Source organism: Archocentrus centrarchus, chromosome 1 (assembly GCF_007364275.1).
Source record: "Archocentrus centrarchus isolate MPI-CPG fArcCen1 chromosome 1, fArcCen1, whole genome shotgun sequence".
Classification (NCBI taxonomy): Eukaryota; Metazoa; Chordata; class Actinopteri; order Cichliformes; family Cichlidae; genus Archocentrus; species Archocentrus centrarchus.
Window position 1 is genome coordinate 29,558,939 of NC_044346.1, and position 20,297 is coordinate 29,579,235.

General features: G+C 40.5%; 1 protein-coding gene across 3 annotated transcripts in view; it reads right to left on the reverse strand.

The window, feature by feature from the left end:
- The window catches only part of crebbpa (CREB binding lysine acetyltransferase a), a 48,226-nt gene that overhangs the window by 16,464 nt on the left and 11,465 nt on the right, over positions 1-20,297 (reverse strand). For all 3 annotated transcript variants that reach the window (XM_030730825.1, XM_030730815.1, XM_030730807.1), the window contains exons 2-10: positions 16,640-17,358; positions 7,997-8,176; positions 6,787-7,057; positions 3,543-3,656; positions 1,977-2,249; positions 1,752-1,851; positions 1,237-1,374; positions 964-1,081; positions 88-259 (exon numbers count right to left, since the gene is read on the reverse strand). In XM_030730825.1, the coding sequence (XP_030586685.1) occupies positions 88-259; positions 964-1,081; positions 1,237-1,374; positions 1,752-1,851; positions 1,977-2,249; positions 3,543-3,656; positions 6,787-7,057; positions 7,997-8,176; positions 16,640-17,358 (2,085 nt within the window). The remainder of the gene's footprint in view (positions 1-87; positions 260-963; positions 1,082-1,236; positions 1,375-1,751; positions 1,852-1,976; positions 2,250-3,542; positions 3,657-6,786; positions 7,058-7,996; positions 8,177-16,639; positions 17,359-20,297) is intronic.

Consider the following 20,297-nt stretch of genomic DNA (forward strand, 5'->3'; position numbering starts at 1 on the left):
CCTGGTATTTTATATAACCCTAACTGGGTAATAAGTCAATTTAAAAGCAATGAGACTCAAAATACTTTCATATAATCTCACACTCACTCTGTGGCCGTGGGCCCAAGGCATTGGGCTGGGCTAGGACAGGTTGCTGGGCTCCCTGGGCAGCCATAGGTGCCTGGTTGATGATCTGCTTCTGTAGCCTTGAACGCCTCTTCTCCTCCAATTCCTTTTGAATCTTGTATATTTTCTCAGCCAAGAAGTGATAGTACTCATCCTGAAAGAAAGAGGGTTGAGGGGTGATGAAAGGGAATATTGAGGATAATGGCAAAAGTACTGTCAGTGCTACCCCTCAGCCCCTTGGCAGTAGAACCTTTAGGTGACACAAATCCTTTAGAAGCACAAGTGTCTTAGGACTTTATTCACCATATCAATTCAAAAGCAAATGGCTAAGTAAGAACCAGGAATAATAAATGCTAAAATCATAATAAATATAAGCCACTGAGAACACTTACTTTCTGTGATCGGCATTATTATGGTAAGAACTAAGTCGTTTGAGATTTTTAGTAGATGCATCTATGGCATCAATTTGAAAATTGATGCCATAGATACATCAATTCAGGTGTCATCTTTCTCCAGTTATCGTGTTCACAAGATTTTCAGAAAACCTAACCTCTGAGCTTGAGGTCAGAGGCTGCCAAGGTTCAAACTCGTCCAACATTTTTAGTAGACGCATTTATGGTATGAATTTGAACATTCTAGATCATATAGTTCTCAAGTTAAAGCCTTCACAAAATTGAAATTTGACTCCCCGCCCACCTGCCGGGGTGACAACAATACCCCATCAGCTTGATGGGGTAAAAAGGCATATTATGTGAAACTGGAACTATGGTAAAGGGCTTGATCTTGTTTGACCTTGAAAGTGTCAAGATAAACAATTCAAGTTGGTCCTTGGCTGATGTGGTTTCTCAGGATACTTACCCGACTGTTAGCCGACTCATACATGTCACCTTCCACCTTTCTGGCGTAGGCCACTAGGTTCTCCATTCGTCTGTCTTTCAAAGCTGCCGGGTCGGGGGTAGGGAATATGGCTTGTACTCTGCCACAGAAAAACAAGATGAACATATTAAAATTCTGAAAATTTCTACAACTGCATTTCAAAAACAATACCTTAAATAGCCAGCCTTCAAAACAAAAGCCAAGAGGTGACTAACAGCTAACAGTTATATCTCTCCAACAGACGTATGCACTTACAGTTTGTGTACGAGGTGATTGCGCAGGTCCTGAGTGACGTGCTCATGCCAGGCTTTCCTGGAGCCTGTGGCAGAGACGGGTGCTGCTGTGGGCAGGCTGCCCATTGAGCCCACAGCTGACCCGTCTGACAGCAGCTGACTGCAGGTGCAAAAAGAGGAAGATTAGAAATTATATACCCACAGATATCTGTTCTTGTATTTACTCAGTTATATTTTTCTTCTTGGCCTTTTGGAGCTTTATTTGATAGTGCAGTGGAGAAAGACAGGAAACCATGCGGAGAGATGGGGAAGACACGCAGTAAATGGCAACTAGGTCAAGACTCAAACCTGTGCCGTCTGCACCACCACGTGGCACATGTGGTCACCCACTCAACCTCTGAGCCACTCTGGCGCCCTCAATTACAATTTTCAACTTTAATTTTAAACATATATATTCTAAGAAGAAACTTTTTTTTTTTAAACATCAATGGGTCAATAAATGCAATGTAATTATTGTTGTACTTGGCAGGGACTGACTTGTTAGTGTTGAGTGTGTTGGGAAGGGAGTCTGTGTGCAGGTTTGTCTGTTCTGAAGTGGGCACACCCATTGTTGCATTTCCAAGAGCCATCTGGTTACCTGTAAATACAGAATACGGTAAGCAAAAAGCCCCTGTTTGATTTAAAATACCTCAGTGCATACGGTGTGGTCATGAGTTGTCGGTTTTTATTTTTAAGAAGAAAAATAAACACATTTTACTTTACCAAGTGCATTGATGGATCTCATCTGCTGTGGAAGCTGTTGCTGCTGGGTTTGGGTGCTCGATGCACCTGCTGTCTGACCTGTTCCTGGAGCCTGCTGGGCCGGAGCCTGCCCAGTAGCCTGACTGCTGTAGGGCAGCCCAAGTGCCGCATAAGCTCTCTGCATCGAGCTGGGATCTATGGGAGCTGAGGTATTAATGGTGGGAGCACTAGGCTGGCCCACGCCTACAGAGGACATGGGGTTCTGGAGGCCCGTATTAGGGGAGCTCAGCATAGCTGGGGAGAGATGTAGACGAGTTAGCCCAAAACACCCACATAAAATCATACTGTTTATCCTAGCAACAACCTTCCTCTTTTTGCATCTTACACTAGTGCTGCAACAAGCTGAATATATATACACAAAATGCATATGTGGGTACTGTGAACCAAGTTCCATAAGAGAATACTTTGCAGACAGCAAGCATGTAGAATACTTCAACAGGTAAACCAAAATGCACATACATTTGCATACGTTGGCCTCAGGCAACATTAAGTCACAACATTGCAGCAGAATACAGTTAGGACATTAATGTAAGGCTAAATGCTTTAAAAAGCCGGGGACTGCATTAACGCATAAATCCCTTCAGGGGGCAGATTATTAGCATATTTTTTGGGTTCAGGCATTGGTTGAGCTAAAAGAACAGAAAATGGCTCTCAGTTTGTGTAAAGACAAAAATCAGATGAGGCAGAACAAAGGAAAACTGCACTCTGTTTGCACTGGCACGAGCACAAGCCCTGACATCATGTTCTTTAACATGCAAGCCAAACACGGAAAGACTAAGACAGAAATGCTTTAAGTGATGAGAGATGCTCAGCTGTGAGGTGAAAAGAAAAAAAAAAAAAAAAAAAAAAAAAAGTCTAACTAAACCAGGAAGAATATGAATGAGCGAGAGAGAGAGAGCGCGCGAGAGAAGGACCTAAAAAGATGACAAACTGAAGCGATGATAACAGGTACATGAGAGAATAAAAACTAAACAGAAAAAAACAGCAGTTTTTGGTATGAGTCAGAGTGGCAAACTCAGCTCTGTTCTGGTAGAGAGAAGAAGTAAATAACCCAACAGCCAATTGCTCTGTGGGACTCCATGAGCACACGCTCTCTATATCCTCTCACCCTCAATCACACTGCTATCCCTCCTGAGTGTCAGATTACAAGCCCAGCAGGACTACACTTTTATTTGCTGAGTGCTTTTAGTCATCACAGAGGAGCAAAAGCCTAGAAATAAATAGCTTGACTCACTTTGAATGCCAAGATATACAAATATAATTCTAAACAAAACACACATTGCTGACTTTCAAAAAAAACAAACCTTTCTAAAAATGTCACTACAGACTGTTAGAGCTCAATATACCAATAACAATATCCTGTAATGACAGACACAAATTGAGGCCTCTGTACGAGCGCTTCCAGGTCTCAGTTTCCTGCTTACTGAACACAGTCAGTGAAAGCAGTTTAGCCTTGTTTTTTTTTTACTTCTGTTACATGTGACTTGACAATGGTTAAGCGACGGTGGGCCAGAGATTGCTACTTACGCTGCTGGGTGCGCTTGTCGCTAGCATTCTTCAGCGGCAGGCAGACGGGACAGTCGTGTCGAGTGCAATTTTTCCAGTGGGAGATGATCTGTCTGGACGACGCACAGTGAGCCACTGCAAACAGAGAGGAAGAGAGAAGAACAAGGTTCAAAATCTTGATACCATCTGTCATATTTTAGTCCCGTCCAACCTGAATTCATTAAGATTGTTGCATTTTCTCCAGTAATGCAGACAACATTAAATTAAGCTTTATTTTATTTCGTGCTATAGTAAACCCAAGTTTTTCATGTGTACCGAGAATCCCAGTAGCAGTTTTTCCCCATCATCTGAACAACATCCTGAGCGCCGCTTCTATCACAGACCAGGAACTCATGGCAGATCACATCACTTCAAACAGCCAGGTTGAACAATTTAGACCTGACTTGCTCAGTTTATACTTTAAGTACATAGACATGCAGCGACCTGATGTGTCCTTGATTTAAACATATGATTCACTGTTACTGGTTTCTGCAATGTACTGATTAACTGCATGTTAACCACAAATGTGTTCCTTTGGGAAACGAGTTGTTGGCTAGCTGACAACACAAAACAGAAAAACTTGCTACACTCTTGTATACATTTCCTTTTTTTTTTTGAGGGGGGGGGGGGGGGGGGGGGGGGGTGTGTGTGTGGGTGCGTGGGTGTGTGTGTGTGTGTGTGTGTGTGTGTGTGTGTGTGTGTGTGGGGGGGGGGGGGGGGGGGGTAATACAGAGCACATGAAAGAAACTAAGAACAGTTCAAAACTTAGCTCAATGTTTCAGCTTACTGTGTTAATTTTTCTTCTCGAAAGATGGTCAGTTTAGCCCAGTGGATAGGGAAGCTACACCGCATTTTCTGGTGGGAAACTGAACAAACCGAATTGCTTTATTTCATCTGTGGCCAGGCTAATGTAGTAGCAGCTAATCTGACAAGAAATCACAACCTGGCGCTTGCTTGCTGCTTGGCACTAGTATGTGCTGGTCCACATTAAATTGCTACATGGACTCAAGAGCTAGGCACAAATTAACATAATTATGTTTTATTATCTTTGTAAGAAAGCCAACAGAGCTGGCAGAGATTCAAAGTACTGCTATCATGCGGGTATCTTTTTCTAAATTCAGTATGCAAAGAAAAGCTCTCATATTTAAGTCCAGTGCCAATCCAAGCACAACTCACACTACGGAATCTGGGGTTTCTCACTTGAAACTAAACTGAGCCAACAGACATCAGATAAATCTAAAACGTTAGTGATAACTGTGTGTCGGGGAACAAAATTTCCCTACACAGTTATTTCAGTGGTACTGAGAGGCAAGGATCCAAACCAAGAGGAAATGAGCTGGTATGGAGTGAGCAGACTCCTTCACACTTAACACACCTTGGCCTCTTGTGTGTTTGGTTTGCAATTTAACTTAAGCATTCAAGCCCAAAAGCTGTGCAAAAGACACAGAGACAAATTTAAATGAGAGTAGCTTAAGGGGAATTTTTCAGCGTAGGAATGTTGGGGCTGACGCAGAAAGGAGCAGACAGAAACAAACAAGAAAAAAAATTCACCAACAGAGTGAAATCAACTGGTAGAAGGAGAAGTAGAAGACCTAGTCACATAAGAGGGTCAGTCCTAGAAGTGGGAGTTCCCCTTATGCAAAGTCTGGATTAGATAAATAGACCTACTGCAAACATCAAACTTGGGCATAATACAAAATGGAGTTCAAGTTGGATTAAAAAAATTTAACTGATATATATCATCTATGAATAATTTTTAAAAATCCTATTATTAAGCACAACAGAGGTATGAAAAAAAAATACAGAATTAGGTGATGTTACTGTTTGCTCCCTTGTCTTTCAGATTTGCTTTTAAATTGGTAAATTTTGTCCATAATTTTACCAATAAGTCAATCACAACATGCTTTTAGAAAATATACAAAAAAGAAAGAAAAAAAAAAAAACCTGAACAACTGATCTCAGATTTTTTTTTAAAAATTTGAATGTACTAGCTGCAAATGTTTATGGTCCCCCAAATAAACAGGAAGAATGGGATAAACAAAGTTCAAATCTGGGAAGGTTAAAATTATGGGAAGGCGTGGATCATAAAACCATGCTCAAAGCTTTTGGGAATTGCATGAAGGCAGGAACCACCAGGACGCTTCCTATACCAAACAAGAAAAGCCTTGGTCAAGTAAGTAACCAAAAACTCACTTTTACCTTTCCATTCAGCTGTCAGCACAACAATAACACAAAGCATATTGTGGAGATGCAGCTGGAGTGACTTTGGGACACGTCTCTGAGTGTTCTCGGTTAAACTGCCAAAATCAAGGTGCACAAAGCTTGTGGAAACTTGGCCAAGAAGGTTCAAAGAGGTAACTCCTGCCAAAAGGGCTCCTACACAGTAATTTATGCATCTGAAAATGTTTGTGAATGAAATCCAATTTAAAATTTATTCCATAAATCCAATCTGTTTTTCAGGATGATGACAAAAAGACCTATCTCTACCAAAAATAGCAACACAGATGGCCACAATATGCGTATAAATGGAAAGAAAGCTGCTGCTGCTAAAAATGTTATCCCAAATTCAATCAACAAATGTCAGGAGTTTTCTTCTTGAGGCAGTTTCTGATCAGGTTTGCATGTAAAATAAGCAGAATTATCACTGGGCTAGCTATTCAATAACGAAAGACTTTTCCCTTTGTACTGGTAACACAGCAACTGAATGTACAAATTCAGTTATCACCACCCAGCCTAAACCTTAAGAGTCAGTTATCAATATTTAATCTTAACTAACAAATCTCAACACCCACTGTATGGCAGACTTTTCCCTTGGGGGAAGTCCAGTCTATATTGCTTCTATCTTCAAATCCTTTTTCGCTAAGTGTTATGAGATTTTTATTTCTACCTTATACGTGGTTGTAGGTGTTATCTTTTCTGTGTAGGAGGGGTAAAAACAAGGGTAATATTAAATAAAGGTTATATATAAAGTAGGCAGATTATCTGTTTCTGTGGTGAAAGGTTAATAGACATCTTACTGTGACAAATGTAATAAAAAACAAAAAAAAGGTTGTTTGTTCTTAAAAGCAGCTTGACAAAAAAACTGTGGGTGTTTACTAAGAGCTAAGCTATTTGTGTTCTGACCCTTTAATGTCTCAATCAGTATAAAGGGGACTGACTTCCACAAACTGTCCATCTGGAAATCATCATTAATTTTCTTCACTTCGTTTCAAATGCTTTAACTCACCCTGGCAGGATTTGCCGGCCTGGCAGTGGGTCATGTGATTAAGGACGTTCTTCATGGTGCGGCAGTGAGGCAGGGCGCAGGCCCTCACCTCACCATTAGCCTGTTCTCGTCGCTGGCACTTGTGTGCATGAAGCAGCAGGACCAGCTGCTGCTGGATCAGCTTGCGCTTCTCAGGGTCGGCTGTGGGGCCTGCCGAAGGCACTGCCACACCGCCGCCGCCGGCCAGCGGGAGCATCGCTGCCTGCTGCTGAGGCGGCTGCTGCTGGAGTTGCTGCACGGATCAAACAGGCAGACAAATGTCAAAGTTGTGTTGAATTAAAAATAACAAGTAATAAGAGTGCTGTGACACAGAAACAGTCCTAAAAAGGAGATACAGTGACCCCTTGCATTATCACAGTTCACTTATTGCGGCTTCACTGTATGGCAGATTTTATTTTTAAATATTACTAACTCTCTTTGGCAGAGTTTTCACTATATTGTGGGATTTTGCGGTATATAGGTATTTCTGTAACACCCCATAACTATGTTCATCACTCGGACAGAGATAAGTCACCCCTATGCCTTTAGTGGAAATGGAAGTTACGGCTGTGACTGATCCAAGGGTGAAGGTGGTGCAGCATCTTCATCGCCATCAGTACTGCACAGCTAGATTACTCATCATTCAAGATGTAGTAAGAGCGTGAGAAAGGTTTACAGGAGTGTGGGAAGGGTTTATAAAGCCTTAAAATATATTTAAATAATAAAATATATAAAATACAACGTTGCTACTTCGCGGATTTTCACCAATCGCGGGGGTCTCTGGAATGTAACCCCCACAATAGGTGAAGGATCACTGTACTTTCTTTGTAAATGGTATTTATATGGCTTCAAAACTTAATAAATATAAAGTATAAACTGTCACTATATGGCAAATTGGCAAATGTAATGCCCTTATTGTACCTCTGAATTAAAATGCCCACTTTCATATAATCATCCAGACTGAGTTAGCAATCACTATTTTTATCAAACTAACAGTCTGTAAACAGTTTAGTCCACTGAAGTACATCTTTCAACAATTTCATGTATCAAAACTAAAAATACTACAAGAAATACAATAATCAAACAATACTGCACACAGAATACTTATCAATGGATTTCAATGGAGAAAATGGAAAAAAAAAATTGTGTGTTCTGTGTACAGTAATATCCTGAATGTGTAAAAAGTACTGACCATGTTTGGCACGCTAGTAACAGCAGCCCCTTTGAGCTCATTAGAGAAGGGTGGCAGGCTGTTGGCATGGGCAGACTTGTTCTGGAGCTGCTGCTGAGGGTTTAGCTGCTGGCCAGGTCCTGCAGCCCCCTGACCGTAGGACTGCGGCCCGAACGGACTCCCATTACTACCCAGGCCCATCTGGAAATAAAGACAAATGACCAAAAAAGTGAACACTGTAATTAAGCAGTGTTATTACTGCAAAGAGAAAACAAAAACAAAAAAAGCTTATTACAGTCCAGAATACTGAAGGGACAGATTCAGAGTGATCAAAGGATTCACAAGTTTAAAACACTGATTTGATGTGGTTAAACATCTACCTGAGGGATTATGTTAGTTCCTCACTGTCCCACCAGTCATTTACAGCCCTAACATGCCAACAAAGGTTCTGTCTCAATTTCAATGCCAATTTGTCATTACAAGACCCCCTCTGCCAAGACAAGCACTTGCATAGCTGTGCCAGGATAATTGTGCCGGGTCCTGTTTTAAGCAGCCCAGTGATGCTCTGGCAGCCTGACAACTCAGCATGACACCAGCTACTGGCAGGAAAGACTTCTTGACTACAGAGTCTTTCTCCTCCTGCTTTCTTCTTTTCTTAAGCAAGTCAGTAGGCATAATGCAACAGAAAATGTTACTAACAATGCCATAATTATGGATAAGGAGTCAGCAGAAAAATGTTCTTCTATTCTGGCTTTTTTCTTCAATTAGCCCTTTTAATGGGTCATTAACCCTCTGAGGTCTAGGGTATAATTGGCTGTTTTTGACTAATTTTGATTTTACCTTTAGAGTTCATATTAAAAAAATAATTTTTTTCAACAAATAATTACTTGTAGGGCTGCAGCTATCAATTATTTTAGTAAACAATTATTCTATTGATTACCCCATCAATTAAATCAGATAAGAAATGTATATTAATGAGAAAGAGTAAATCTTCAAAAGAGGAAAACCCCCCCCCCAAAAAAACAGATCATTTCAAATAAACTGCTCATTACAATTTCTAAAACGGAAACCAATGTTTTAATAGTTTAACTGCATACAATATCTGCAAAAAGAAAAATCCTTTCACTGTGTTTACATGCTACATTGAAATCAGATTTTTTTTTTTTGGAAAAAAATGCAAAAATAAATAAGGTATACATACAACCTAAAATAAAGTATAAACCAGCCTTTACTCTAACTTCTTGGAACGCTTTCTTACATTAGGAGACAAAAAGGTTATGACAGTATTGTGTCTCCTGGATGAGACAGATTTGGTGTGTGTTCATATGTATGTATTTTTTGTGTGTGTTTGTGTTGTGCGTATATCTACGCATTTAAGTGTGCTAGTGAATGAGTGAGTAGGTGTGGTTGTAAGCCTTTAAAAGGGGAATGCAGGGTTCTAACCAGAAAAATTTCACAGGCCGGCGCTGTCGGATGTTAATAATTCAGTGGCTCAGTTTTACTGGCCCATGTATATTTGTACTTTTTTTTTGGGGGGGGGGGGGGGGGGGGGGTATTTTTCTATTTTAAAATATTAATATAATTTCATTAATGTAATTTATTTATATTAATCAAAATCTGCTAAATAATGTTACTAAAGCTTTGAAATTTATATGGTCTCGTACACCCCCATGCCCCCCTTTAGATTGTCCCCTGCTTGCTGCAGGTATCACTGTGATAGAAGGAAAGACAGCTGCCATCAGCAAGCTGCCTAATTTAAACAAAATATCAGACCAAGTTAACAGTTCATCTGCATATTTTAACTCAATCTTTACTGTAGATTTTTCACTATGTAAAATAAATGGTGGTGAATGGAAAAAAAAAAATAATGTTTACTTGTCTTCTTCTTGGAACTTGTTGATTGGCTGGTTTGATGAAGGACTCACGCCAGCTTTTTCCCAGTAAAGGTTTTAATGGTGATTACAGGAACAAGCGCTGCTGTTTTGGACACTAGAAAAACGTTTTCTTTCACTACATATGAGCTCACGGTCTCTGTAACAGCTCCATCTCTTTGCTTTTCACTGTTTGTTTGTAGACAGACTCCACGTTAAACAGCATCATCACTACCGCTGTTGTGTTATCAGTTTTTTTTTTGTTGACAAAACTAGGGGCTGCTTGGGCTTAATGTTGTCACACTTTTTATTTACACACGTGCTCCTCCTTATTTAATCTGGGGGTGTTCCTGATAACTAATTTCCCAGTTGGTTAAGGAAAAAAAGGCTAAAAAAAAAAAAAAAAAAAAAAAAAAAAATTAAAAACAAAAAAACAAAAACAAAAAAAACACTGAAAAGGTCAAAATCTAAAGGACATGGTTAAACATTGTTTCCTCAAAAATTGTGTGTGTGTGTGTAAGCACATTGTCATTCAGAAAAAACTGTTTTAAAAATGATCACCGTTCAAGACATTGATAACACTGCAAGTCCCGTGAGGGGCCACAAGTTGGTGATGTGGGTATAGGAGTTGCAACAATAGTGCGCAAGTCCCTTTACATCCCGTATTTAAAAAGTAGTGTTTCAGCCACTTAAACGGGTTCCAGAGTGGAGTGTTTTGAAAATGCTGCTCCGTTTTCAAATTGTACCATTTTCAGGGACTCGAAACACTGTTGCCGTGTAAACGACAGGCCAAAATGAGTTGAAAACTTTATCGTTTTCACCTGAAGGCGTTCTCGTATAAACGGGGCCTACACCAGCACATCTGCAACGTAGCAACCACAAGAATGATCGTCATAAGTTTCATAGAGGTTTGATTGAAGGGTTTACATTAAAATGCAAATACATCCAAAAAACAATATCACACCCACAAGAAATGTAGTGCATACATTAAGATGTGTGCCGCTTAAGGGAATAAAATCCTTGTTAGCGCCTTGCATTACACACTGATTAACTTGCTGCTGCTCTCTCATCCACAGAGCTGCTGGGAGACCAAACCAGACTCTGCCATGCCAGGCCGTATCCCCTCAGGCTGTTGACACCACTCCAACAGACCAGATAAAAAAGACCCAGCTGAGACGACCAGACACTGGCAGGCTTTCAACACAGCTGAGCAGAGACAGATACACACACACACACACACACACACACACACACACACACACACACACACACACACACTTCATTTCACTCTCCCCATTCAGTCCCTCGCTCTCTGACACACTCCACACATCGACGAGCAGGACAGTTGCCAACTATCATTTCACCGCTTTGCTGCCAGGCAAGACTGTTCAGCTGAGCTGGCCTCCCTCCTTCATCCCAAGTGTACTCCGCCTCTGTCATTTCAACTTATTAAGTGGTTTACAATACCTATCTTTCTCTGCATCGTTGAAATGGTGAAACCAATAAGCTGGAGAAGGCAAGGTGAGTGCTCATGCGTATACAGTAACAAAAGGGGCATGTGGTGGTAAGGAGCCTCTCACCAACACAAATACTAAGAAAGAGATTTACAACCTGCGATTGAAGCACAATAGAGGAAGCCACACACAAAGAATGGGTCTGGTGGTTTTCTCCTTCAGAGCAGTTGGTGACATGATAATCACAGAAGACCAGCTGAGCCTAAAACACGCACACAGACTGAGTTTCTCCTGGCTCAGAACAGCCTTTTCAGTGGGTGACTACGCACAACAGTAAATGCAATCCACCCACAAGGAGTCTGTGTTGTGTTATTTTAGAGAAAACTATATATTTCCTTGTTATTTGTGACTATTACTAAATAGATTACACATAAAAACCAACATGATTAGATACAGTGAGCTGCTATTCATATTTGGCAAAGAGTCATGGGGTAAAAATACAAAGCTATAAAACTGTATTTAATTAAAAAAAATAAATAAATAAATAAATAAATAAAGTTTGTCAACAAAACATTGGTGCATTTGTGCAGTTTGGGTTATAATGAACTGGCCCATAATTTAATTATGGCGACCAGCTAGAACAGGTTTGCATACTTAATGTCCAAATCACACCAGGTTGCTTTTATACTTCACATAGCTGCAAGATCTGCTTTCACGTTGTGTACCACTCCATTTTAGTTCCAGTTTCCCCCTTTCAGAAAGTTAACATCTCAAAAATGAAATAATGTTAAGTTATCTATGTAACCTGAGCTGAGGGCTGCAAACTGTCACTGTAGCTGCTAACAGGAAGGTTTAGCAATATGTGGCTTCAAAGGTTCTCTCATCTCATCATTGGCCATGAGAATACAGCTGAAATAAAAGAATAGTCTAGACTTTTTCAACTTATGAATGGTGATTTTGTCAGATGACCTCTCCGTTATAAAACTGGGACTTTAGCAGTGGAGATAAACAGGTTTGAAAATGGCTCAGAAGCAATAGCTGGTTTACATTAGTTACAAATGTCATAATTTTGGTGCTTGTGATTTCCTTTTGGCACTAACTAAAATGGCTGAGAGGCACCAAAAATTTCTCTATGCAGGAAATATCCTTGACAGAGGCGCACACAAACAGGCCTGTTTCTACAAATGCTGACAGTCCTGTTGCTGTTACTTCTACATCAGCTTTTAATTTTTTTTTGTGGTTAAAGCATGACTACAGACACTGGCAATGACTCAGCACACACATTGACTATCTCAGTAAGTCTCTTCTCAGGAGATTGGAGCATCTGTGTGTGTTGTGGTTAAGTACAAATTTGGTGTCTTGGTTCTGACACAGCCAGTTAAATAGCTTGCTTCCTAGTGATTTCCTGTGAAACCACACTAGTGACAAGTGTACGTGTAAGCCGCAAATGACACTAAACGCTCACACAGACACATAATTTTGTATCCCTAGACTAATCTTAACAATGAACAGTTGACAGCAGGGTACCAGTCACCTGCCAATTGTGGAGTGCACATTTTTTTGGTGCTTAGGACAATATAAACAAGTTGTCTGGATAAAAGAACTGTTTTAGATGAACCACAAGCGTGACTAGTTGAGTGTTTAGATACAGATTCATGCCTCCACGTCCAACACACATGTCCCAAAAGCAATTTAGAGTGTGTGGAAGAGGGACTTCAATTAAGCTCCTAATCACTGATAACAAAAGCTTTGGTGTGTGGAAATAGCAAATGTAAAAAGCCATTTGAGAAGTATGGTCTTGTCCATCTCATTACACAGCCAATTAAAAGCTATATAAAGTTGAGCTCCAGTATTTTTTTCAGATACACAAAAGGCATTTCAAAATAAGCCAGTGTATGCTAACCATGAAGTGCTTATAATCTAAGGATAACTGCTGCTGCCTGATTGTGAGCAATAAATGCAATAAAAAAAATATTCAATTTCATAGACCATATTCAAAGGCAGTTCTTTTTTAGTAAGGAGCTGCAGCAAATTTCAGGAAACTTTAACCACTTTCCTCATTTCCTTGAGATGTTTAAAAAAACAGTTTCACAAGGTAATTTACTGTATGGGGTTCTGATCCACAGTGAAGTGTGGCAATACAGCAGCAATTCACGAGTCCTGACAACACAGAAACTAAAGCCATGTACTGTTTTGGACACAGTCAGCAACAAAACAGATTTTAGCCAGCTAAAAGAAATTACTGTGCATTTTTATGTATGCTTTATTTAGAGCGTTTTCACCATTTTACTTGCTGTCAGATGGTTCCTTCTGATAATGAAGTAAAGCTGTTAACCTTCACCTGAATCCACTGACAAGAACGATAATTTTACCTCACTAATCATTGGAGCTGTTCGTTTACTGTTGGCTCCATAAGTGTTTTGCTTTGACTCTTATGTTATAATGGATTAGTTAAGATGGGAACACGTAAGTTAAACCAGCAGCTCCCATTTTCTGCAAAATAAAACAGAGTCTTGTGGCTTTGAAAAGAGCCCGTGCTTGCTTTGTTTGTTGTTTCCACAAATCAACAAACTTTGTTGACTGTTGCCATAAAGGTGACTTCAAGTTAATGTAAGCCCTCAAACTTTACTGTGTTCTTTGTTGGACCCCTCTTACTGTAGGAGGACTTTGATAGTGAGTTTAAAAAGCAAAACAAGTGTTATGGCAGGGTTGAGTAAGCTGCAAACTCTGGTACAGTTTTTACTGAACACACACTTCAAATCAACCTAAAACATAACTATAGTGTCTGACTCCATGTGTCTTTAAAAAAATAAAAAAAAAATAAAAAAAAATAAAAAAAAAAAATAAAAAAAAATAAATAAATATATATATATATATATATATATTAGGGCTGCATAAAACGATTATTTTAGTAATCGAGTATTCTATCGATTATTCCAGCGATTAATCGAGTAATCGGATAAGAAATACTTTTTTTATTAACAGTTTATCTGCATATTTTAACTTCCGTAATGCAGTTTCTCGCCATGTGAACAAACAGCGGTGAATGGAGCAGCTACAAAGTTCTCTTTTCTTGCTGATCAGGTGCTTGATGAAGGACCTCCAGCTGTTTCACAGATTTAATGGTGGTTACTAAAAGAAAAAGCTGCTGTTTTGGACGCTGGAAAAACGTTTCCTTTTTCACTACTTGAGCTCACCGTCACAGCTTCGCCTCTTTGCGCTTGCGCAGTTAAAACCGCTGCCTGCTATGAGTGTTTTGAAAAACTAGTGGCTGCGGGAGCCATGGCGCATGTGTGAGTAATGGTGTAATGCTTTGTATTCACAAGCATTCTCGAAAATACGTTTCTACTGCAGGTCTATATTTAGTCACTAATAAGGGATTAAAGTATAAAAAATATTTTGAAGGAGCCCCTCGGTCCTGGGGGGGCGGGCCTTCCGGTACCGAACCATCGCTAGTGCTAATGGCCCGCGCTCGCTAGCAAACCAGTTCTGGTAGCTACAGCTGAAGTAAAGACAAAAATAGCAGCTGAAATTCTCAGAGAGCACAACACACACAGACACACAGAGAGCAGTGGAGGCGTGGAAATGCATGTCAGCGACAGTTGCCACCCGTCCCGTAAAGTACGGAACACGGCATGTTACGGAGCCGTATTCCACGGAGTCCCGTAACATACGGGGTTCTGTATTTTACGAGACAGGTGGCAACGCTAGATGATCCACTCTGTGTTAAATGAAGTCCATCGCAGCGACGGAGAGCTTTTTAGAATGTGTGCTTGTGTATACGTGAGTGATTCACACTCCAGTCCAGTAGGTGGCGGTAATGCAGTTCTATGTTGGTTTGCCAGCCCCCAATAAACCCACAAAAAAACGTCAGCACTAATGCTGCTAATGCTAGTGAGGAGCGCCGCTTACACCGAGACAGCTGAGCGCTGCAGAGTTTAAACGAAGCATCGACACAGTAAATTTGTGTCGATAAATTTTTAGAATCGATTTAATCGAGTTAATCGATGAATCGTTGCAGCCCTAATATATATATATATATATATATATATATATATATATATATATACAGTTATTCAAAAAAGAGCAATCACCCTAATCTGCACTGACAAGGCAAACAAAGAATCAGCAAAACTACAACAAAAGAAAATTAAAGGAAAAAAGTTCTCCTCGATTTTCGGATAACTAAAGATGATGCAGAAAAAAAGCCACCAAAAAAAACAAAAAAAACCACTTCATTTCCTGAGGCAGCAGAAGCAGTTAACAAGTTTGCGTGGCGTGTTCTTCAAAGACATGCCATATACTTAGGGAAGAAACAAAACCTCTCTCGTTTATAGTATATACTCCATAAGGTAGCTTTAATTTCTGCTGTGTCACCGTGGTACTAAAAAAATTCCACAGTTTAAAAGCTGTGCCGGCACATCCTTCAGTTGCTCCAAAATGCTGCAGCACGAGTACTGACAGGGACCAGGAAAGAGAGCATATTTCTCACATATTGGCTTCTCGTTATCGGCTCCTTTAAAACCAGAAATTAATTTAAACTCCTTCTCCTCACATACAAGGTCTTGAGTAATTGGGGCATGATTATTCTTATCATCTTAAAAACCTCATAGTACTGTTACTCCAATAGAGCACTTCGCTCTAAGACTGCTGGTTTACTTGTGGTTCCTAAGGTATTTCAAAGTCAAATGTGAGGTAGAGCCTTCTTCCTATTAAAAGGGAGTTTTTCTTTCCCACTGTCACCAAGTGATTGCTCATAGGGAGTCATCTGATTGTTGGGAGTTTTCTCTGTATCACTGTAGTTTTTTTATCTCACAATATAAAGTGCATTGAGGCAACTGTTGTGATTTGGTGCTATATAACTAAAATGGAATTGAACTGATCACAAAGTATTATTGGACAATGATTGTCATTGTCCAATAATGTTGCTTTCATTCCAAAATAAGAACACACATTTGTACACATGAATCCTATCTAGAGTTGACAAATCTGGCCTCCACATAGGTTTAATATTTTCTAGAGGGAAAGAGAAAAAAAAGCAAAAATCACAACTATTTTTACTGGCTAAAATGTTAGCCTCAAAAAAGGACCACAGCATGAACTGTGCCCAAAGTGGTAATACGCAAAAATGCCACAAGGCTTTCAACTTTGGCTATACAATGAGTGACCAGTTAATTTGTGTCCTGTGTTAAAATAGTTCCCAACACACATGCTATTAATAACAAATTAAGACTTCTATGCATATGGAAAATCAGTGCCAGAGAAATATTGTGCATGCGCTTCAAATCACTTTGGGCTCAAAATTTGCATGAACAAAACACTAAACAACAAAAGCTCACCTTGTTTATGTTGCCTGCTTGCTGGGTAGTACTGAGGGTGGCGTGAGCTCCCATCTGCTGCCCTCCCTGGGTGAGTGTCTCTGCCAAAGCACTACCTGATCCTCCTGGTCCTGCTGCAGTTCCCTGCATTGTCGGTCCCTGGTACTGCATGCTTGCTACCCCTGCCCCTCGTCCTCTCCCAGCTCCAGGTACAAGGCCACCATTCATCACCTGCCCAGGCTGAGGCTGCCCTCCCTGGTTTAGGAGCCCAGCATGGCCCTGGTTATTGTTAATCATGGCCTGGTTGAACCCCGTTGTGTTCAAGCCCATAGTTGCAGTATTGTTGTTGTTGTTCTGTCCTGCTACTCCAGTTGGCGTGCCTGCTTTCTGGGCCTGAGGGGACGGGTGGTTGTTGGGGGAGCCTTGGCCAAGGGGGCTCTTACCCAGCGGTGTTCCGAGCTGTGGCCCCATGCTGCCTGGCTGAGGGCTAGCTGTGCCTATATTAGAAGTGCTACCAGCCCGAAGGAGCTCTGAGAGCTGCTTGTGCTTGGCCGCTGCATCTGGGACAACAGAAGCACTGCCACCACCAAGTCCTGATGTTGTGCCTCCCGGTCCACCAGCTCCAGGTGCTGCTCCACCATTTGAAGGTATCCCACCCATCAGACTAATATCACCTCCATTGGGGATCAACTCATCTGGAAGGTCATTCTCCAAATCATCCCAGGAGAGTGACCCAAGTTCTATGAGAGGGGAGAGAGAAGTAAAATGGTCACAAAATGGTTTATACAACTGCATGGAAATTAAATTCAGTCTCCTCTGATGCATCAAATAAACCAATACTGGAATCACTCAGTTTCTTACTTCTCCATGTACCTCTGGCAACTCATACCCTCATACCACAATTCAACATGAGTAGCAGTTTTTTTTAGGAATATTTTTGACCCAACACCCCCACCCCCTCAAATAATAAAACTTGAAGAAAAAAAAAAAAAAAGTTAGTCATGCTTTCATTTATATGAGTACAACAGACAGAAAAAGAGGAAAATACATAAGATTTTGGTCAAATAATGTAACAGATTCAATGCCTTTAGTAAGTGGACTGTAGTCACCACCCAAAGGCTCATTTTGATCCTTGAAAAATCCTGCTGTTTTAAAAAAAAAAAACAACAATAGGCTTTTAGTCTCAGTCCAAATGTTCACAAACATTCCCAATTATGAGATATTAATGAGCCAACCTGCTAGCTGCTGCTGCACTGTGGCCTTGTCCCTGTAGTATAAGACAAAATAAGCACGAAGTGTAATAGTAAAAGCATCACTACTGGCTGACAAACAGTGCGACAACACCTTGAATCCAGCAGCACTTGTGGTTCCTGCTGGGTGGCGCAGGAATATTTGCATCACACCATCCAGAGGTGTGAGGATAATGGCGAGAGCCTAGGGAGCCACAATTTGTTTGAGAATTAGTGATTAAGATGGTGAGAAAAGCTCAGGAGGTGTGCATGCATTACAGCTTTGCTTCACTAATAAAATCAACCCACTGGACAAATTGTGAGATTACTTGGCATAGTCTCAACTGTAAGTTCACCAAATGGCTTACAATCACCTAAGAAACATCCTTAGACTGGTGCGGCTCTCAGTTTTCATTTCCCTCTAAAAGTGACAAAGTTGCTTCATTCTCAGTATGACATGCCTGATGAGGGAGGAAATACTCTCTGAATTCTTATTTAACTTACTTCATAAGCATGGTGTTTAGTGGTCTGTTGACCTTGGATGATCTTGTGTAAAGAGTGGAGGCCATAACTGGGATCTATGTTAGTGTCCATTTGCACCATGGCTCGCAAAAGCACCAATTTACTGAATTTGTGTAACTAAAAGTAGTGAAAGCTGAGAAATGTCACTGTATGCCAGGCACTTTTAAGCAAATCACTTTTCAGCATACAGTGAACAGGACCTTGGTCTTAATGCTACCAGACTGAGCACTGCTGCTGGATATCTTCATTGAGATTCAGTCAGGCTCCCAGCTTTAATGAGGGCACTTGGCCTACACACTTCCTTGAGTAAACACAGGCTTGCGGATCTGCCTTGCTAGCTCGCTGTCTGTCCCCAGCATCAGGCAGGCAGGTGCTCCGTGTGGAAGAAGCTTGTTTAAGGCTGAAGGGACAATCCATCTTTTCCTTGCTCACTTCTCTCAGCCCATGCTGTCTATCAGGCAGGCACATGAATGCTCTCTAAGCAGCAGTATGCACTTCAACCACATGTGCTTAGGCCTGGCATTGCATTTATCATTTCAGAATGGAGATCAACACACAGACACACACACACACACCCCTTCCCCCTGAGCTTGTTGGCTGGAGACCAAAAATGCAAAGCAATGTTTTGGTTGGGTATGGCCACATGCAGTCTGGGGAACCCCAACCATGAAAGGAGGGGGAAGGTGAGACATAAGCTGTTTTAACAAATGCGCTGCAGCCCTGAAATTTTGTAGACATAACCCAAGGAGCTGTATGTGGGAATGCAAAGTATAAATCAGTTACACAGGAGCTAAATAACCTTCACAATGAAAGCTCCCTTGTTCCAAGCCTGCATTACATCGAACCAATGTATGAATTGAGGTGATAAATGTCTGGAGAATTCACAGCGAGCAGGTGCGCATGTTGATTATATTACACTCTTTCAAATCATTTCACTGGGTCAAAGCCAGAAGAAAGCAAGCACCCATAGGTAAAGAAGAGTAATTTACATGAACAATGAAAATATATACCTGGTAAGACAATGAGCCTCATTCACTAATAGTGGGTACACACAAATCTGTGTATCAATTTTTGGTATGAACATTTTAAACATACATGAATGTTCTTCATTCACAGTTCACATCTATAGTTCTTTTTACTCCAATTTAAAATTTTATGACATATTAATACTTCATACTAATGCTCCTTTATTCCCTCCCATAACTGACATCTCTCTCCCCTGCTTTCTCCCATTTCTTGTTTTATCTCTTTTGGCTCCTGTCTTGAGGTGATAGCTATAAATATCTACAAACGCAGCCCCAGCAGTGGTCCTGCCCAGAGATTTCTGTCATCTTCCCCTAAAGCCATGTGTGTCTGGTCTTAGAGTGACAGGTGCAACATGGCCACTGGCGATCTTATTTGCAGCTCAGTATAATATACCAAAGAACAAAAAAAAAAAAAAAATCCACTTAAAAGTGGGAAGAAAATCTTACTTTTAGGTTTCTTTTTGCACTTACAGAATGCCCAAGAAACTATGCCATTTAAACAAAAGTTGGAAAGAACAGCAGAGGAAAATGAATTTACTGAGTAAATAAATATTCACTGTGCCTGGAGACTAGGGCTGTTTTGATTATGGAGGGGGAAAAAAAAAATTATGATTATTTTGGTCAATATTGAAATCACAATTATTTAACATGAATACTTATTGACTTTGTAAACACACTGCATTTACTGCACTTAAAGAACAGTGAATACCTTGAAATCTAGCGCACTTCTACAATCTCTTATTTGATATTGGTAGGGACATATCCCTACCCAATTCTGCGCCCCAATTCCAGTCAGACTGGCCCAATACAGCCCAGAGAAAACAGAAAACATGATCAGCTTCAGACTAAATCAGAATTATTCAGGCAGACACAGCAAATACTGGTTATAATAGCAGGGCTGAG